Source organism: Rhipicephalus sanguineus, chromosome 1 (assembly GCF_013339695.2).
Source record: "Rhipicephalus sanguineus isolate Rsan-2018 chromosome 1, BIME_Rsan_1.4, whole genome shotgun sequence".
NCBI classification, from domain to species: domain Eukaryota; kingdom Metazoa; phylum Arthropoda; class Arachnida; order Ixodida; family Ixodidae; genus Rhipicephalus; species Rhipicephalus sanguineus.
This window is the reverse complement of record NC_051176.1, coordinates 149,116,281-149,133,213: the sequence shown is the minus strand read 5'-3', so window position 1 is coordinate 149,133,213 and position 16,933 is coordinate 149,116,281. Positions and strand designations below refer to the sequence as shown.

Sequence of the window (16,933 nt, the reverse complement as noted above, 5' to 3'; positions counted from 1 at the left end):
GCTGCTCTGACCCGATAGCAGCGGCCATTTCATCCTTTCATACGTCTTACCGGGAGCGTCTTTCTGTAAAGTGCTCGCTTTATACAGGACCCATATGCGAGCGTCACGGCAATGTAATCATAATCTCGTGCGCGAGGTGTTCATACGTCGCAAGACTGCCTTTCCATCCATCTCAGAGGTCGGGCGAGTTTTCACTGTTGCGCTTCTGGTGTTATCACAAAAGAAACGAGCGAAAACAACCTAAAAAAAAAATTTCAGAAGCAATTGTTAGCGAAGATAAACAAAGAGAACGATAGTGCGATAACTTCAGCGAAGACAAATGCAGAGAGGTCGGTCGGAGAAGATTTCTCTCTGCTACCCTGCCTAGGGAGAAGGGAAGTGGAGGGAGAGAGAGAAAGCGCGAAGGACGATGATAGTGTGCCGTTAAACTGCGCATTTGCGATATGCGTATACATGTTCTGCGCATGTACCACACCTATACGTCAAGCTGACGCATATCACATAGCTGTTCGTTAAAAATGCCAGCAGCGCTCATTTTTCTCGCGGAGCACTTTTGATTACTGTTGCATAGCCCTATAATAAAAGTTGGGTGATCAGTAACTCAGAAGGAGTCGATCGCTTCTCCGTAATTCCTCGGTTACATTGTTGGCGAAGTAATTGGTCTCTGTAATCAATTACAATCTTGAAGATAGTAATTCAAAGCGGGTACTTCTTTTTCTGAAACGTGTGCAAGTCTGGTGCAAAACTATGGAACTATTGCAATCAGCTTCATTCGCGCTGGCATCATTTGCCGGTGATCTCCACTTGCACCTTTCCTGCGCCAACCAACTGCACATCACGCAAGCACATTATTTAACCTTATCGCTACCACGTAATTGTCTGATTTTCCAGACTGCGTTTTCCTCCCATTGACGCCTAATATCTCGTTACTATGGATAAACGATGATCTAGTCGACGCATTACATCCACGTGTCCGATTTCAACTACAATATTAGATGCACCCGTTTGTTCTTTAACCTGCCTGTGTTCCTGTCTCCAAACGTTACGCCTGTCGTTTCCTGTTCTGACATTCGTTACACATTCATTAGAAGTGGATCGCATCCACTTGATCACTCGGATAGTTTGAAAGTCCACGCAACAAACAGCCTCTCTTTTATGGTCTGCACAGATCGCGAACAGCATTCGATTCCTCAGTGCACCAGAACTCATGGGGTCGTTGAGTTACCCTTATAAAAATGTGTTTAGACAGTCTAAACCCATTTTTAGACAGTCTATAGACTGTCTAAATAGATTTTTGTAAGGGTAGTCATTAAGCACTATAATATGTCTAGAAATATCTGCGGCGATTTGACAGCTACAAGAATTCTTCACAAAGCTGGAAAAAGAAATTACGAAGGGTTTCGGGCAGCGTGACACAATATATGGCAGAATTAAGTTTACTGCAGGGTTGAGTGTTATGCTCAACAAAGAATATCTCTGCCGGTTGTGGCATTATAGGCGTCATTGTACTGTTCATGCTGCAGCTTGCGTATCGGCTAGATTTGACGATTGATAAGTGCAACACTAAGCTAATATTGAAGAGCGCGGTAAGAAAACGAGCATTTGGGAGTGAAGCTGTGCAGGAGTATACGCCTGTTTAGGTCAACGTATACGCGTAGCCAGAGGAGCGGAACCGGATTACAGTTACTTTTTTTTGAAGAGCGTCACTGATTACAGTGACCAATTCCTGTTCCAAGAAAGTAACAGAGGAATTACTGAAGAGCAATCGATTCCTTCGGCGTTACTTTCCGCCCAAAATTTTTTTCGTAGAACTATGTGACAATTATCAAAAGTTCTCGGCGAGAAAAAAGAGCACTGCAGGCATTTCTAACGGAGAGTGGCCTTACCTGCAGCCTCCAAAGCTACGCGATATACTTGGGGAGGGGGGGGGGTCATTAGAGCCCTGCCCCCTCCCACCCACCCTTTGCAGTTTGTATGCACATATATACACGCGCGCTTACATATCGGTGGGTCGTACCCTTCCTGAAATCCTCGCTACGCCCCTGTAGGACAAGTAATGAGAAAGGATCAGGGTCATTAGAAGGAAATTTACAGAAGAATAAAAATGGGTTGTAGAACACCTTCGCGCTATCAGACGTCTCGCCGACAGTTCAGCGATATCTTTGAAAAGTGTAGGATCATTGAATTCTAGTAGTACTAGAAACAGTGAGGCTTACACTGTCGATCATAGTGCTTAGTTTCTTTTCTTCGTATCTTCCATAAACAAAAGAAACCTACATCGTGGGGTTGACGGCAGCCCGTTTTGGGTGGCAGCGACGGTTCATTCGTGGCTTTCGCGGCTACCCGTTCGTGTCGTACCCCGAAGGACCCCGGGTCACCGTCACCGAGGTTCGATTGTACTTGCCTATCTCGTGGCACTGCTATATTTATCGTGGGGATGGTGGCCTCTCGTAGCAAACTACGTGCCTTGTCACGCTTGTGGGAACAGCAGCGCCTCACTGCTGTTCGCACCATGACGTTTTAATTGAGCGAATGGCGTGCCTGTCTCGAACTTGGCCTGCGAGGCGCTCAAGTTTAGCTGTCCTGCAGACTCGCGCCAAAAAAGAAAGAGAGAGAGAGAGAGAAACCACCTGCTTGCCTGCACTCTGCGAGCAAAATGTTTGGTCGCTTAGGCAGAGATATTGCGCGCACAAAGATTGTTCCGTTTTTTCGGAACATGGATACTGAACGTGTTACTGTAGTTACCAACAACGCGAACTTCGGCCAAATGCAAGTCGCTGAAAAGCCAGTGTTAGCCATCGCATTACAAGAGGAACTTCTTGTAAAGGCTAAACTAATTGTGAAACTGTGTGGTTCAGTTAACCTCATGAATGAGTTGACGGCTGTTGCAGTACTTGCCGATATGTGTGGTAAACGAAACAAGTAACTCGTATAGTAACTACGGTGCTGTGCTGGTGCCTTGACACCGTATGCCTTATTGCACTATTGAGACACTACGAAACTGCACGCTAAGGCGAGTGTATAGGTATAGTCGAAAGGAGTAGAATAAACGAAAGCGTTAATGATTACGCCAAAGAATTATGCAGATAGTTGCGCGATAATTGAATGGCACAACCACATGGGGCGAGATGGCTGAAATGCTACAAATTGTAAATTCTTGTACTCGAAGAGGTAGTCTTAGCCGGCTGTATAAGGAGCATCACGTGGCTCGCGCGCCTCCGCACCGCGATTTCTTTTGTTTGAAAATAAAAAAACGGGGGGGGGGGGGGGTAGCTGAAAAGCATATACGCATGTTGCTTTATGTGTGCTGTTTCGTGCCGCGAGGTGCAGCATAGTCGTTTCTATGGCAATCCTAATTAAGTCAGTGCTTCACGACAGACGAATATAGGTCGGTCGTTGTACCGCAACGAGTGGTCGGCTGAGTGCGTGCAATCCAAATTTGAGCACGTCCGAAAAACTGTTGAGTCCATTGGCGTAGCCAGAGGTTGGGTTTGAGGGATTCACCCAAGCCCCACCTCCCAGCCGTCGACAATAATTTCTGGCTACGCCCGTGGTTAAGCCATATGTCAGATCCCATGAGACATGGCCAGTGTTCGTTCGTGGCCCGCTTCACAAGGACCGTGTTCGCGGCAACGTTCGGCGTATAGGCGGCACGCGGGTTCGCATATGCACAAGCAGTTGCCGTTTACATTGTGTTTACTTGTACACAGCTAGCACCTGTCACATGTTTATCCGCGATTGTTAGAAGGGACATGAAGGAAAGCAATTAGAATCGTACTAGTACGTAACTACAAACTACGATGAGGTTCAAGAATTTTTCACTGAGCAACAACGGCCAAAGTATGGTGTGATTCACGCTTGTCTATATTTTTCAGTCAGCTAACCTGCCGATGTATATCGCACGAAAACCAGCAGGCCGTCGCGAAAATGAGGCCACTCATAGTCACGCTATATACACGCAAAGTCCATAAGTGGAACAGAGCTAAGTGAAACATCAGGTAGCTACCCTGAGGTAGCAGATATGGACGCTGGCGGAGCTCGCAGGCGGCCACTAAACAAATGTGACCGTACGATTTTTTTTTAGCCATTTCACCGTGTGAAGGTGGATGACCAGCGAAGCTGCAGCACATCACACAGGGTTAGATAAGGGAACACGTATCTGTATTCATCATTTGATAATAGTAGTAGCGATAACTTTGCGATTAATGCGAAATACACTGATTGGTTACAACATTAGATTCTTAGCAAGAATTAATCTGTACAGGACCTTTGTTGTGTAATTGAGTTACTTGGATTGGTGCGGTGCTACAAACCAAACTCTTCTAGCACAAACTGAGTGAACCATTTCTTGTCTGGTTTTAAGATGTCCACACTGAAGTCTTCAACGATGATCACAGGGGTAGTGAGGGCCGTATTCTGAAGCGTATGCACAAATATTTATTATTTATTTATTTATTTATTTATTTATTTATTTATTTATTTATTTATTTATTACACCATTACTATTTGTAATTATTACTATTACTAGGGGCAGAGTTATTGAAGCCTGCTTCACCTCCGCCATGGTCGGCCCAGTATTGCACTATCTCCGGGATCGGCCTGCACTCACTTTTATTATTATTGACGCAAAAACACGAAAAATACATGGAACCCTAGCGTCATATACAGCTTCGCTGCAAAAAAAAAGAAAAAAAAAGAACCGTTTTAGCGTTGCGGTTGTGTGTCGCCGCTGTTCTTTAATCGGCGAAGACCTGACGCACAGCGAAGCGGCAAACTCCCCGCGATGAAGTCGTAAGCAAGACGCGTCGTATTATTATTATTTAGGTGCGCGCATGCATCCCAAAAGAGCGCAGTGTGCGGCTGAGGCCAAACCGAGGACAGTGCCTCGCGAAGGCACGCGTGGAAAGCTTGCTAGTGTGAACATGACAGCGCATTTGTGCCATGTGGGGGGATCGCAGGGCCCGTCCTCGCCACCGAAGCCGTTCCCAGCGGCGTACGAGCAGGGCCCTCTGGTCGCCCCCGACGACGCCAAGGTGCCGGTGCTGGTCCGCGAGTTCCAAAAGAACATGCTCGACGACAAGGAGTGGCAGACGCAGCTCTTCGGGCTGCTCCAGAACCAGACGTACAACCAGTGTGAAGTTGACCTCTTCGAACTCATGTGCAAGGTCATCGACCAGTCCCTCTTCGCACAAGTCGACTGGGCGCGCAGCACCATCTTCTTCAAGGACCTCCGGGTAAGTACTGTCACTTTTGTTGTTCCTCCGCGCAGGTCTCTATGAGCCTTCGTGGTGTCCTGCCGGTATCGCCGCATGCGACACCTGAGTACGCCCTACCCCTGTAGGTCCGTTCGTTGTCTTGCTTTCGTCTATTTCACTGAGGTAAAATGCAAAAAGTGCCGTAGACAAGCAATCCAGCAGGTATGTTGCATCGTGAAAGTCATCAGTACCCTAGCCTCATTTTGAACTATCAACAGTTGGCGTCGTCGCAAAGCCGCGCGACCAACTGTCGGATGAAGTGCAATCGTCACCCGAATGAGGGGGAACACATAAGGGCGTGGCAAATAAATAGCCTTGTTGGCCACATGGTGCACATTGACGCCAAAGCGAAAGGAGAGGTAGACACTGTTCTGTCTTCTGCTGCAGCTTCGTATGAAGCGTTTGTTGCGTTTGTCTCGTTCTGGCATGCCTTCGAACCAGAATTATTTCAAATTGGTATAGACACCTGGTGCCTACCGCAGATTCAGAAGCAAATCGTAATCAACAGTGAGCATGGCAGGCAGCCGTGGTGGTTGTCCTCATCAGGGTGTCGGAACGGAACGAAAACCGAAAACGAAAAACGAAAAAAAACGATATTTTTGACCGGAACGAAAACTTAACCGAAACTTTATCTATTATTTCGTTCCAGAGTGAAACCGAAATTTTTTCAATCGTTTTTCGGTTCACGAGAAAACTTCGCAGTCCGGAACAACTGAGCTCATGCAATGTTAGCATATCTCAGGGTACAGTATTAACGCGTACCTCAGGCAGCAATTCCAAAGCAAAGATATGTTGAAATTGTGCGAAAAACGAAAACAGTGGCAACCAGTGATGTTGATATTAGCGCAAGTGGACTTTTGCGGGCCTGTCACGCAGGCTAAAGTGGAGAGGGCATTGTCGGCGCTGAAGTTTGTTACAGCGAAGGCTCTTATGAGATCAGAACAGCTGATTTTGGCACCATAGTTGCCCGCCGCCGCCCGTGTCCGTGACCACTATCGCGTGAAGTAAGAAAAAATAAAATGAGAAACAAATTTCTAGGATCGGATGGGATTTTAACCCGCGCCCCCTGCGTGGCAGTCGAGTCTTCCACCACAGTGCCACGCTGGTGCTTATAACTCCTTCGCAAAAATACTCTATACAGGCGTCATGTCGGGCAAGGAATCGTGTTAACATATGTAATACAGCGTGGCAGAAGAGTAAAACGACAACCAGCCATCACAGAATGCTAATTCCGCAAAGAGTGTGTGGTTTAAAATGCTTCCCACCCACTGCAAAGTGCTCAGCCATAATTCATCGTCATCAGCCACGTCACAAAGCGCACATAATGCCTTACAGATGTGTAGCGGCTACCACGATTCTCCGAAGAATCACGAAAAATGACATAGTGGGAACTTCGGTACTTCAGAAAAATTACGATGATTTATGGCGTAGTGGGTACCCTGCATGTGTACTTGTATCAGCTGCCCCAAGAGACTCTACAACGGGCTCTACAAAGTCCGCTCTTCCAACTTTCGCTGTGACTGTGCTGCACATTCCGCGCAGGCCTGGCAATCTTTTTACCAAAACAGCGGTCTCGCACATCACAGAGTGCAGTCAGTGACGTGCTGCTTCTGAGATCGTCCTCACTCCCTTGACACAAAGCACTGAGCCCACTAAAAATCGTGATTGAATTTGGAAAAAATAAATACTATGACTTTGAAGGGTATACTGGTTTGTGCTAGTTGGTAGGAATTCATCGTACAGTTACTTCCGCTCCTCTGAAGAACGTGTTTTACCCTTGTCCCGCTTTGTTAGGAGGAAGGCAAATAACTACATCACAAATCAAATTTTTTTCATGATTACTTTAGCTTCAAATTTTTCCATAAAAAAAAAACGTTACGAACCGTTACGGAACATTTTTTTTTTCGTTCCGGAACAGAACTTTTTGCGGTGGAACGAAACTAAAACCGAAACGAAAAACATTTCGTTCCGACACCCTGGTCCTCATAGGCGTGGTCAGGGTTCTCCATGAGGGGGGGGGGGGGCGCCAAGTTTCACGGCAGCCCCCGATCCGTTGGTCAGAAAACGAGCTCCGCGATGGATGCAAAAATGAAAACGAAGCGTTGACGTGCTCCTCACAGCGACCTGCCCTTTGTTCCCGGCTTTCCGGGGATAAAGATGGGAAATAGTTTCTTGAATGCAACATCAGGTGTCCTTGGTCGTCATTATCGTCATTACCGGCATGTACGGACAGATGATATTCGTGTTAGCCTATACACCAGAGCACGCCTGTCTCGCACTCAGGCTGCTGGCGAGCCGAGCGGATACTCTCGCACCCAGACGCCGGGTTGGCCGGGCTGCCAAGGCGCGCAAGGGTTGCGCGAAGTAAACAGGGCAAGCTGCAGTTCTGATGCTTTAAAGTGCGAAAAAGTACCCGTTCACGCCACTTCCGCGTATAAGAGCTCGTCTGGGCACTACAGCGTCGTCTTGGGATGACAAAGCAAGCAGCGCATCAGGAGGATATTACTTAGTGCTGTCTGCGACGATCACGACGCTCCACGGGAATAGTGCCGGTGCGGTATTTTCATCTTCGCCGCGAGTGCATAATTCTAATTCAAGCAGAAAAACTAGGAGCCGAGTGAAAATGCGCGAGTAAGTAGACTATAACTGCGTGTATTTTATAGTGTGATGCCCACCTATCCCATTTTACAAACCTAATTTGCGTGACACGCAGCTGGTTTGAAGGCAGACGCAAGCTTTGTGTGGGGGTGCACTTAATACCTTTCAGCGTTTCCTTTGACGGAAATGTAGTGCAAGGTAGTGCTTTTAAGCATAAGCAATCAGCATGCTTTGCCACTTTAAACGTAGTATCAAGCTTTAGTGCTTTTGATGGCATCCACGCCTTCAAGATTTCAAGCTTTCGTCTTCAAACGGTAGTAAATGGTACTGTGTTCCTCAACAGCTGGCCAGAATTTCGTGCTTTCATTTCGATGTTTCATACCCACAAATTTGTTTGGACACGAGGCATCCAGCTACACATAATACATATATTGGCACGTAAGTAAACAGTACTCGCGTCAGTGTCCTTTACGTCGCAGGCCTTGCGCTAGCTCAAGAAGCTAAATTTTTAGCATAGCTACACAACACACATTTAATTAGAGACAGCTGGATTCCGCCCATTTCATTATCGGCTTAACTAATTGTAGCACACTTTCGCTTGTAAAGCATCATCGTTACAGAATTAAAATCACGCAGATAGCTTCCAAAAGGCATCGATGAAGGATACTGCAGGTGATACTCTCTGATATCACGCTTTTGTGAGCAAGACTCGTTACTGTAAGAGCGCTCGTGAAACAAAAATTACTTTCCGCGAAACTGCCCGCAAAGCGTGCTCTAATTATTACGCGATGCATGTTAAAATGATAAGTTTTCACAAAACTTTGTGCGCAAGTTGTAATATGCGGCAACAAAACATCGTTTCACTCTTTCGCGAGCTGCACTGCAACTACGACTCACGCGTGCTACGGCGAGGACGTTTTTTAACAAATGTAACAGCGTACGTACCTGACGGGGTTACTTCCGCAGCCTGCTCAGTCAGCGCTTATTGTATACATTGTGGACTTGCATGAGCAAGGTGTTCTTGATGTTCCAATACAAACAGCGAAAATGTCCAGGCTAGAAAACACGCGAAACACGCTCTCCGACGGGCTGAGTTTCGGGAGTTTCTTGTTTGCTCTGTGTAGCGTCTGCTGGCATTGCAGCCCGGGCATGTTGTTTCGTCGCGTGTGCGATAGATGGCGCGACGCATGGAATTCACTCATGGCAGCCTGGGCATGTTGTTTCGTCACGTGTGCGATAGATGGCGCGACGCATGGAATTCACTGTGTTCTGGTCGGTATCGGTGCCGCCATATTGGGCTGTAGCCTTGCCGTTTTGAACTTTTAACAACTAAACGGACATTTTACGGTAGACGCGTACGCATAAAAAAGGTTGGGTTGGTGCGTTCGACGTTTCAAGACCAATTCACGTCGCGATACGCAAAAAATAAGAAGACGTTCGTTTGACAGTCCAAGGTGGCGGCGCCCATGTGTCTTCCGTAAAGTCATCTGTACAGCCCTCGTATACTTGGAATGTACTAGCCTCGTGAGGAACAGGGCGCCGCAAGGTTCACGTTGAGCCTCTGTACGAGTTAGCTAGGCGATAAGATTTGCCCGAAGCTGGTTTTTTGAGATAGTATTCGTCTCGTGCAGAAAGAGTGCAGAGACAACTGATAAGGTTCAACTTGCACAGTTAACGGTCTCTCAATCTTCGCGATATTCAATTCCAAAATGGCGGCGGACATATCGGGCGTAATTTCGGGCTTGACTTTGCCATTAACGCTATCGTAGCCAATGTCTGGCTGACGTATTGCTTCGAGGAATCAGGATGTAGAGATAATAATCTTTAATGAAAATCCCAGAGAGGTTAGCCTGGTTTGTCGCCTGGCTTGCTACTCCGGGTGTCGGGTGATGACTATAGTGTATACAATGAATCACACATACACGCAAACGGTACGTACAGCCACATACGCACATATATACAACGAATGTTTTCTGTTAACGACGAATGCGTTTTCGAAGCACGATTAGCCTAAGCTCGAGGTTGCGGGTTCGATTTCCGGCTACGGCGACCGTCTAAAAACGCCCCATGTAATTTGATTTAGGGGCACCCCAGGTTAGTCCCTATACAACAGCGTGCCTCACAACCCTACCATGGTTTTGGCACGTAAGATCTTGATATTTATTATCATTTTTTTTTAACGCGATGAGCATCTGTGTAGCCGTCGTGCTACTCCGTTGATTGGATAACAGCTGTCCGGCAACTTCTCGCAAGAGAAAGCTTGATAGCCGGTACTATATCTGGATGTGTCGTCAGGTCATCGCAGCCGGCCCCGAGTTTCGGTATTGTCATTGTAATTGAAATTCCTCCTCCGCCGCGCTGACAATGTGCCGACGTCGGAACGAGTGCCGGTTCCGCCTGGCTGCGCACGCCAAACGGGTGACACACACAGGGAGGGCCGGCTTCGCAATGTAAGCAAAATAAATTCCCACTTTTGTTTTTCCTTACGCTGCTTGTTGGGTGATTTTTTTTATTCTTTCCCTTTTCTAGTCGACAAGAGTGTGGAGACTGCGAGAGCGCAGCATGAGACCGATTCGTCCTAGTGTGTTTTGCGAAACGCCGAAGCTCGAAATATATCAGCCGAGAGGAGTGCCTGGGAATACTTATCACGTGACGTCATTGTTTATTCACGGTTCCTTCCCACGAACTTACGTGTTCGGTGCCTTCTATCACGGACACCGGTTTGGTACGCTTTCTTTCTTTCTTTAAACCTCGGCCCCTTTTGTGTATTTTCTACGTCGTTGCCTCGCTGATGTCACCTGCTGGCGTTTCCTGCTTCGTATGTCTTGTCTTAAGCTGCTCTCATCGTCTGTTGTAGTGTCTTCCCGTGTGAAGCTCCTCCCGGCACATATTCGATTATTTGAGACTGCGCACTGTCCTACTTAGTCCGTTCGTTTCTTACGAATTTGAACTTTTTCTGCCTGCGAGAAGGGTTTGTTTTCGACATTTCTTAGTCTTCTGTACTTCGACTCTGTGATGCCTGCGGTTCGTGCGAATTTCGGATGATAATATTTACGTGTGGCGGCAGCGCGAGGTTTCGTGTCCGTTATATTAAATCTTCACCGTCTCTATATATCGGGCGACCCCTCCCCGCTTCTACCTCAGCGTGTAGCAGTGAAGTCGCACGTTGATCACAGCGTAGCGGAGCGCTTGCTAAAGAGCCACTATGACCTAACGTCCCAAACACTGTAGTTGTCCACGTGAGAAAAATTCGCATGATTTTGCTTCTACTGCATAACCGCACTGTTTCGTCGCCGCTTCCAGTACATAGTGCGGGCCATTTCTGGCACTCTTGCGGCGTCTGGAGAGAGCAGCATGGATTGCGCGCACTGCGTCGTCGAGGCATTCGCTGTAACGGCTCTTGACCGCGTGTTTATCGGCTGGCCCGCATCCGACTATCCTGGGGAAGAGAGAAGGATGAGAGAGGCAGGCATGTGCCCGGCGGGCGCGCACACCACACACACCAGTGCGCATGCCGCTTTGGGGCTGCGTAGCCGTGCGGGCGCTCGTGTGCGTGCGTGCGTGTGTGGATGCCGGCGAAGGCTGGAGGGTGGCGTGTTATTTTTTTGGCGTTCCAAGGTCGTCCGAACGGGTTTTCCGCCGCCGCTCGTGCGCCTCCCTTGCCTAGCATATCTGCTGCTGCCGCCGCCATGTTCCGTTCTTCGGCGTGGCCCTCCTCACTTTCGCTACTCTGTGACCGTTCCTTCGTTCCCCTTCTGCCGCGCCTCGTGGGCCCCGCTTTCCCCTCATTTTGCGCTGGCTTTTCTTCCAAGGGAGCGAACCCTTAGGGCCCATGAATTATGGGCCTTGTCTCGAGCGGTTGCCGCCTCCTCCTTTCTTCGTGGCAAAGAAATTTCTGTTTTGTTCTTTTTCATGAGCCGCGTGCGCTTCTCTCGTCCGTGAGTGGCTGTTACATCGGCCGCGGCTTTTTTTTTTTCTCATGCGGCCAGCGTGTATTACACTCGCGCACCACTTTCCAGCGCCGTAAATGCCGTACTATCTCTGCTTTTCTGTTGTGCGTACGCTAAGGGATTTAGTGGAAGTGAGTTAATCATCGGTTTACCTCGTGCGCGTGACACGATCATATCGTTGTGTTAAAATATTCTGGAAGTATCCTTATGGATCTTACCAGCGCCGAAGAACGAAGTAAGGATCGACGACCAGACGGGCTGGTCATCGTATTGGCTTTGGGCCATGTGCTTTACATGATATGTTAGCTTGAGCGGGCAGATGTATTCGTCTTGCTTGTCAAATTGCGTAGGTAATTAAACCCAACCGCATATTGCGCTCTGCGTTTAACGCGAACAACCAAGTAATTTTCACTCTTTATGTTCGCTCTTTATGTTCACTCATTATGTTACCCGTATCTTGAGTAGGGCGAAGCTGGCACGTGAGCTTACATGTTACTGGCCGTATTTGTAAAACCGTAAAAGATAGACCAAATGCAAAAGAGAGAGGAACCGTTATCGAAGTCACTACGATACGCATTTTAAGGAATTTATACCGCGGGTAAAAAGAAGAGAGACAACGGACAGATTCGCAGAGTGCACCTTTCGCATTCGTGTTGCGGACAGAATTACCTTGACAGAAGGGTCAAGGTGTGATTTATCTTTGTAAGTAACTGAGAGAACTGTAGGAATTTCAGCCTTCCATTACCGTATTTACTCGAATCTAAGTCGATGTTTTTTTTTTTTTTTCGATAAGACGATGTGCGAGAGCAGGGGGGGGGGGGGGGGTCGCCTTAGATTCGAGTACAATGTTTAAGTTTTTTTTTTTTCTGGCCTTGCGAATTTCGGGGGTCACCTTATAATCGGGGCCGGCCTATAGACTCGAGTAAATAACTTTTCAGTCGACTGGACACAAATCAGTATGCGACCTGCAGCTAGACGTGTACTGCATAGGAGACTTTTGTAATTAAAGACACTCGGAGATGCGCGAGTGTCTTCAAGACAGGTAACCCGCCGCGGTGGTCCAGTGGTTATGGTGCTTGACTGCTGACCCGAAGGTCGCGGGATCAAATCTGGCCGCGGCGGCCGCATTTTCGATGGCGGCGAAAATGCTGGAGGCCCGTTGACATAGAACCCCAAGTGGTCGAAATATCCGGAGCTCTCCACTGCGGCGTCTTCCATAATCATATTGTGGTTTTGGGACGGAAAAAAATAAATTCAAGACAAGTACTTATCGCTGTCTCCGTAAGCGATGCGCATCGGATCTCTTTGTCGCTTACATTATTATAACCACTGCATGCCTTGGCGTTGTTCTCAGCAACGTTTCGATTTTCTTGTTACCTACACTTACGCGAGAGAAGAATGCACCTCAGTGTTGATGATTAGGCGTATACTTCTGAGCTATAAAGTGCCCAGAAAGCTGGCTTGGTATCTTCCCCGACCACTGTACAGACTCGTCTCATAAATGCTCACCACCGCATTATTCGCACCACGCATAGCCAGCCCATTGTCTACAAAACGCTCACATTTCAACAATGTATAAAAAAGAAACGCATACATCCCGTAGACCAGCGTATGACAAAACGCCAGAGAATTAGAAAAGAAAGAGAACGGTAGGTTAGCCTAGCGACAGGTTTGACATGTTATTCCAGGTGCTATAACTGATAAGTGTTGCACATTGTTGGCCTGGGAGGTTTGTAGCAGTTGTTGAAGTGATTTCACATCCCAACGAGAAAGTGGCTTCCGGCGTAAGCCGCACTCTTAGTTTATGGCATGAGCACTCATAGGCGTGCACAGGGTCCCCTTAAAGGACAACTCCGGCGATTTTTCGAGGTCGATGGATCTCAGTGAAATTCGCTGGGTACGTTCCTTTGCACGTTTCCGTCATTTATGCCAAATTACAGGCTTGAGACATGCGCAGATTGTTTGCAAATGAATTTTAAAGATTGTCTGCAAACGCCCTCTTGGCTTCCCACAATTATTGGCAACATTGCGTCTGTGACGTCAGTGTTGGCAAGGCGGCGGAAGTGACGCAGCCGAGGGCACCGCTAACTTCGGCGCTTAGGCCGCTACAGCGAGCGTCTGCTGTGCACAAGGCGACAGACAGCGTTGGTTTGGCCGGCGCTACGCTGGTCGTCCCGGCTGTCACAGTTTTCATACTCTGCGCCGGCGTGACCGGCATGCCATGCACGACTTCCGGTTCGTTCGTAACAACGTCTACGTCATACGTAGACAGTGCACTCGGTTGGGTTTCGGTTTCGGTGTTGGGCTTTTTTGCTCATTTAAAATTATTCTCCAATTTGCCGAGTATTTCTGCTATCGGGCCCGTAACAGGAGTGTCTCAGGAACATAATAGCACCATTACTTTGACATGGCGAAAAAATCGCCGGAGTTGGCCTTTAAGGTAGTTGGGGGGGGGAGGAGGAGACCGAAGGTTCGTCGCAGCGCCCCCCCCCCTCCAAATCATGTCAGTTTATGGCGCTGACATTGCGCCCCCACTTCCCGAGTCGCAGCGCCCCCCCCTCTCCCTATTATGTCAGTGTGTGGGGCTAACTTTGCGCCCCCCCCCCCCCCCTCGTGGGTGAATGGGGGGGGGGGGGCTGCCAAAGCTGATGTCGGTTCATCTAAACGCAACCATACGCCTCAACAGCTATATAGTAAAAGAAAGCAATTTCCTCGTTTTTCGACTTTTTATTATATTTGGCAATAACAAAAGCCTCACTTTATCCGTGGCTCGCGGGTATTGAAATTTTGCCACCTGTTGGTCGACACTCGATCTTTATCATTTACGTGCATGCCTTATGAATTTTTCGCACCAAAGTGTATGTTAATCTAGCCTAGCAAAAGCAGCCAACCGTTCTCCCAAAACCACGATATAATTATGAGGGAAACCGTAGTGGAGGGCTCCGGAAATTTCCCCACGAGGGGTTATTTAACGCGCACATAAATCAAAGTACACGGGCCTCTGCCACCTCGCCTCCATCGCAATACGGCCGCCGCGGCTGGGATTCGATCCCGCGACCTTCAAGTCAGCAGTCGAAGCTAACCATTCTCTAACTTGTCCCAGCGTTATCTTGATGTATATAATCCAACGTTCGGCTTAATTTTATGGGGTCGGTTTAGGGAACCCTTACCAAGCGCAGTGGCGTTCCCGAGACGAACAGGACATTTGCGCAATATATGGTCGTCACCCTCACCCGGGCGTGTCGGAGCGCGCCGAATGGTGCCTCTCCTCGCCGATGCTTGGCGGCGCTCTCCGCCGTCGTTGTGTTATCTGTCTTGGAAACGGTCTCTCGAGGTTGTCCCCGCGTCGGGCGGCGCGCAAATAACGCCCACGTTCTCGGCACGTGCTGGAAATGGGCGAAAGGAAGTCGTGAGGACCGAGCGTTCGCCATGTGTGCGAGACGGTCCGCTTCTCTTGCGGCGGATTGAGCTCAGCGACAGCCGCACACATTGTATATACGAAAGAGTCGCCGAAGAAATCGGCCGGGAATTGTAGCGTAACACCGTCTCTCAAGTGCGTAGATATGTGGAGTTTTGGTGAAAGACATCGATCTTAACATTCCTAAATATCTTCGAGGACTGAAACTTGGCATATAACATATCGTTGTCGGAAAAAGCGCTATACGCTATGGTATTCTGAAAAGGCAGTATTCTTTTTTTTTTTTGTTGTTGTTGTTCCTCGCCCACTAGCTGTGCATCTTTTATAGTTATTCTAATGATATTGCGTTGCTCACTTCGAATCCTCCTTTAATCTACACTACATCACTGTTTGTCAATACGCTGTTCTATCTGCTAAGAAACATGTATTGCTTTATTACGAAGCTGCATGCAAAGTTGGAACGGCGTTTCTGACATTGCTGGTCCCTTCATATTAACGGCTTCATGTTACTGTCTTTATTTTTATTTTTTCTTAGCTTATGTAACAAGAGTGAACGTCTCGGTCTACATGTACATGTACGATCCTTTCCGTCTTCTGTTTTTTTTTTGTTTCTTTAAATGTTACATCGTACATGCATAGTGCACTGATATTGAAGTTATCGCCACATCACATGTTGAGATACTTTTTTTTTATATGGAACCAAGTTCCGACTTGCGTCCAGCATATGACGAGCAGCAATCGATATAAGCTTCGGATGCTTCCGCACTGTCAACCGTTGTCAATCTTTTCTCGGAGCTCTTGTCAGATGCAAACTGTCACAGTCCTTGGAGCCGGCACGCAGTTAGTCCATTCAACAGGCAAAGTCCGGCTCGGTCTGTGAGCGACGGTGCTGCCATTCCGACGCGGTGGCGCGAGCGTCTTTTTTCGTGACTGCCGTCGTGTGACGTAACGGCTCACGGGTGCGCCCCATTGGCCGCCGGCGGCAGTGATGCAAGAGGCGCGGCGTGAGATCGGCGAGCTGGGCCGGGAAGTCGGCCGCCGTGCATGCAGTGCCTGTGCGCGCGAAAGCCTTGACCCAATTCAGCGACCTGCGCCGCCTGTCTTTGCGGCCGCATCGTCGTCGCCGCCGGCGCACGCTGCCTGTATCTGAGCGCGTGTTTGCGTATGCGCGAGAAAGCCGCGTTCTGTTTCCAGGTTTCCGTTTCCCACCCCCATTGCAGATCGTGTACACAATGCTAATAGTTGGCTCTATTTTATTGTGCACAAGTTTAATTGCACTTTTGCTGGTGTTACGAGGCCGACAGCAGCGCGACCGAGTGGGGCGTGACGCTACTTCTATGTTGCGAGCGGTTCCGCATTGACACTTTTGAATTCGAGCACAGAGCATTGGGTAGCCGCAAAGGAAAATGTATAAATACTGTAATTGCCGTTATGTCTTGTCTGTGGTATCGTGCAAAAAAAGCGTAAAAAAGCACTGGCGCGCATCCGTGCCACTTACTGTCGTGACTGTATATATCCGCAGTTTAATCACTGTACAATCTCGGGCTTCACGTGTCAAAACCACGATATGGACGTGTGGCACACACCGTACTAGGGGACTCCGGATTAATTTTGACCACCTGGGGTTCTTTAGCTTGCACCTGAATCTAAGTACACGGGCGTTACTGCATTTCGCTGCCACCGAAATGCGACCGCCGAGGCCAGGAACCGGA

At 48.3% G+C, this 16,933-nt stretch overlaps 1 protein-coding gene across 1 annotated transcript in view; it reads left to right on the top strand.

The window, feature by feature from the left end:
* Window positions 1–16,933, top strand: part of LOC119400133 (nuclear hormone receptor FTZ-F1) — a 338,767-nt gene that overhangs the window by 262,701 nt on the left and 59,133 nt on the right. Inside the window, exon 4 of the mRNA XM_037667112.2 lies at window positions 4,959–5,234. Coding sequence (XP_037523040.1) covers window positions 4,959–5,234 — 276 coding nt within the window. The remainder of the gene's footprint in view (window positions 1–4,958; window positions 5,235–16,933) is intronic.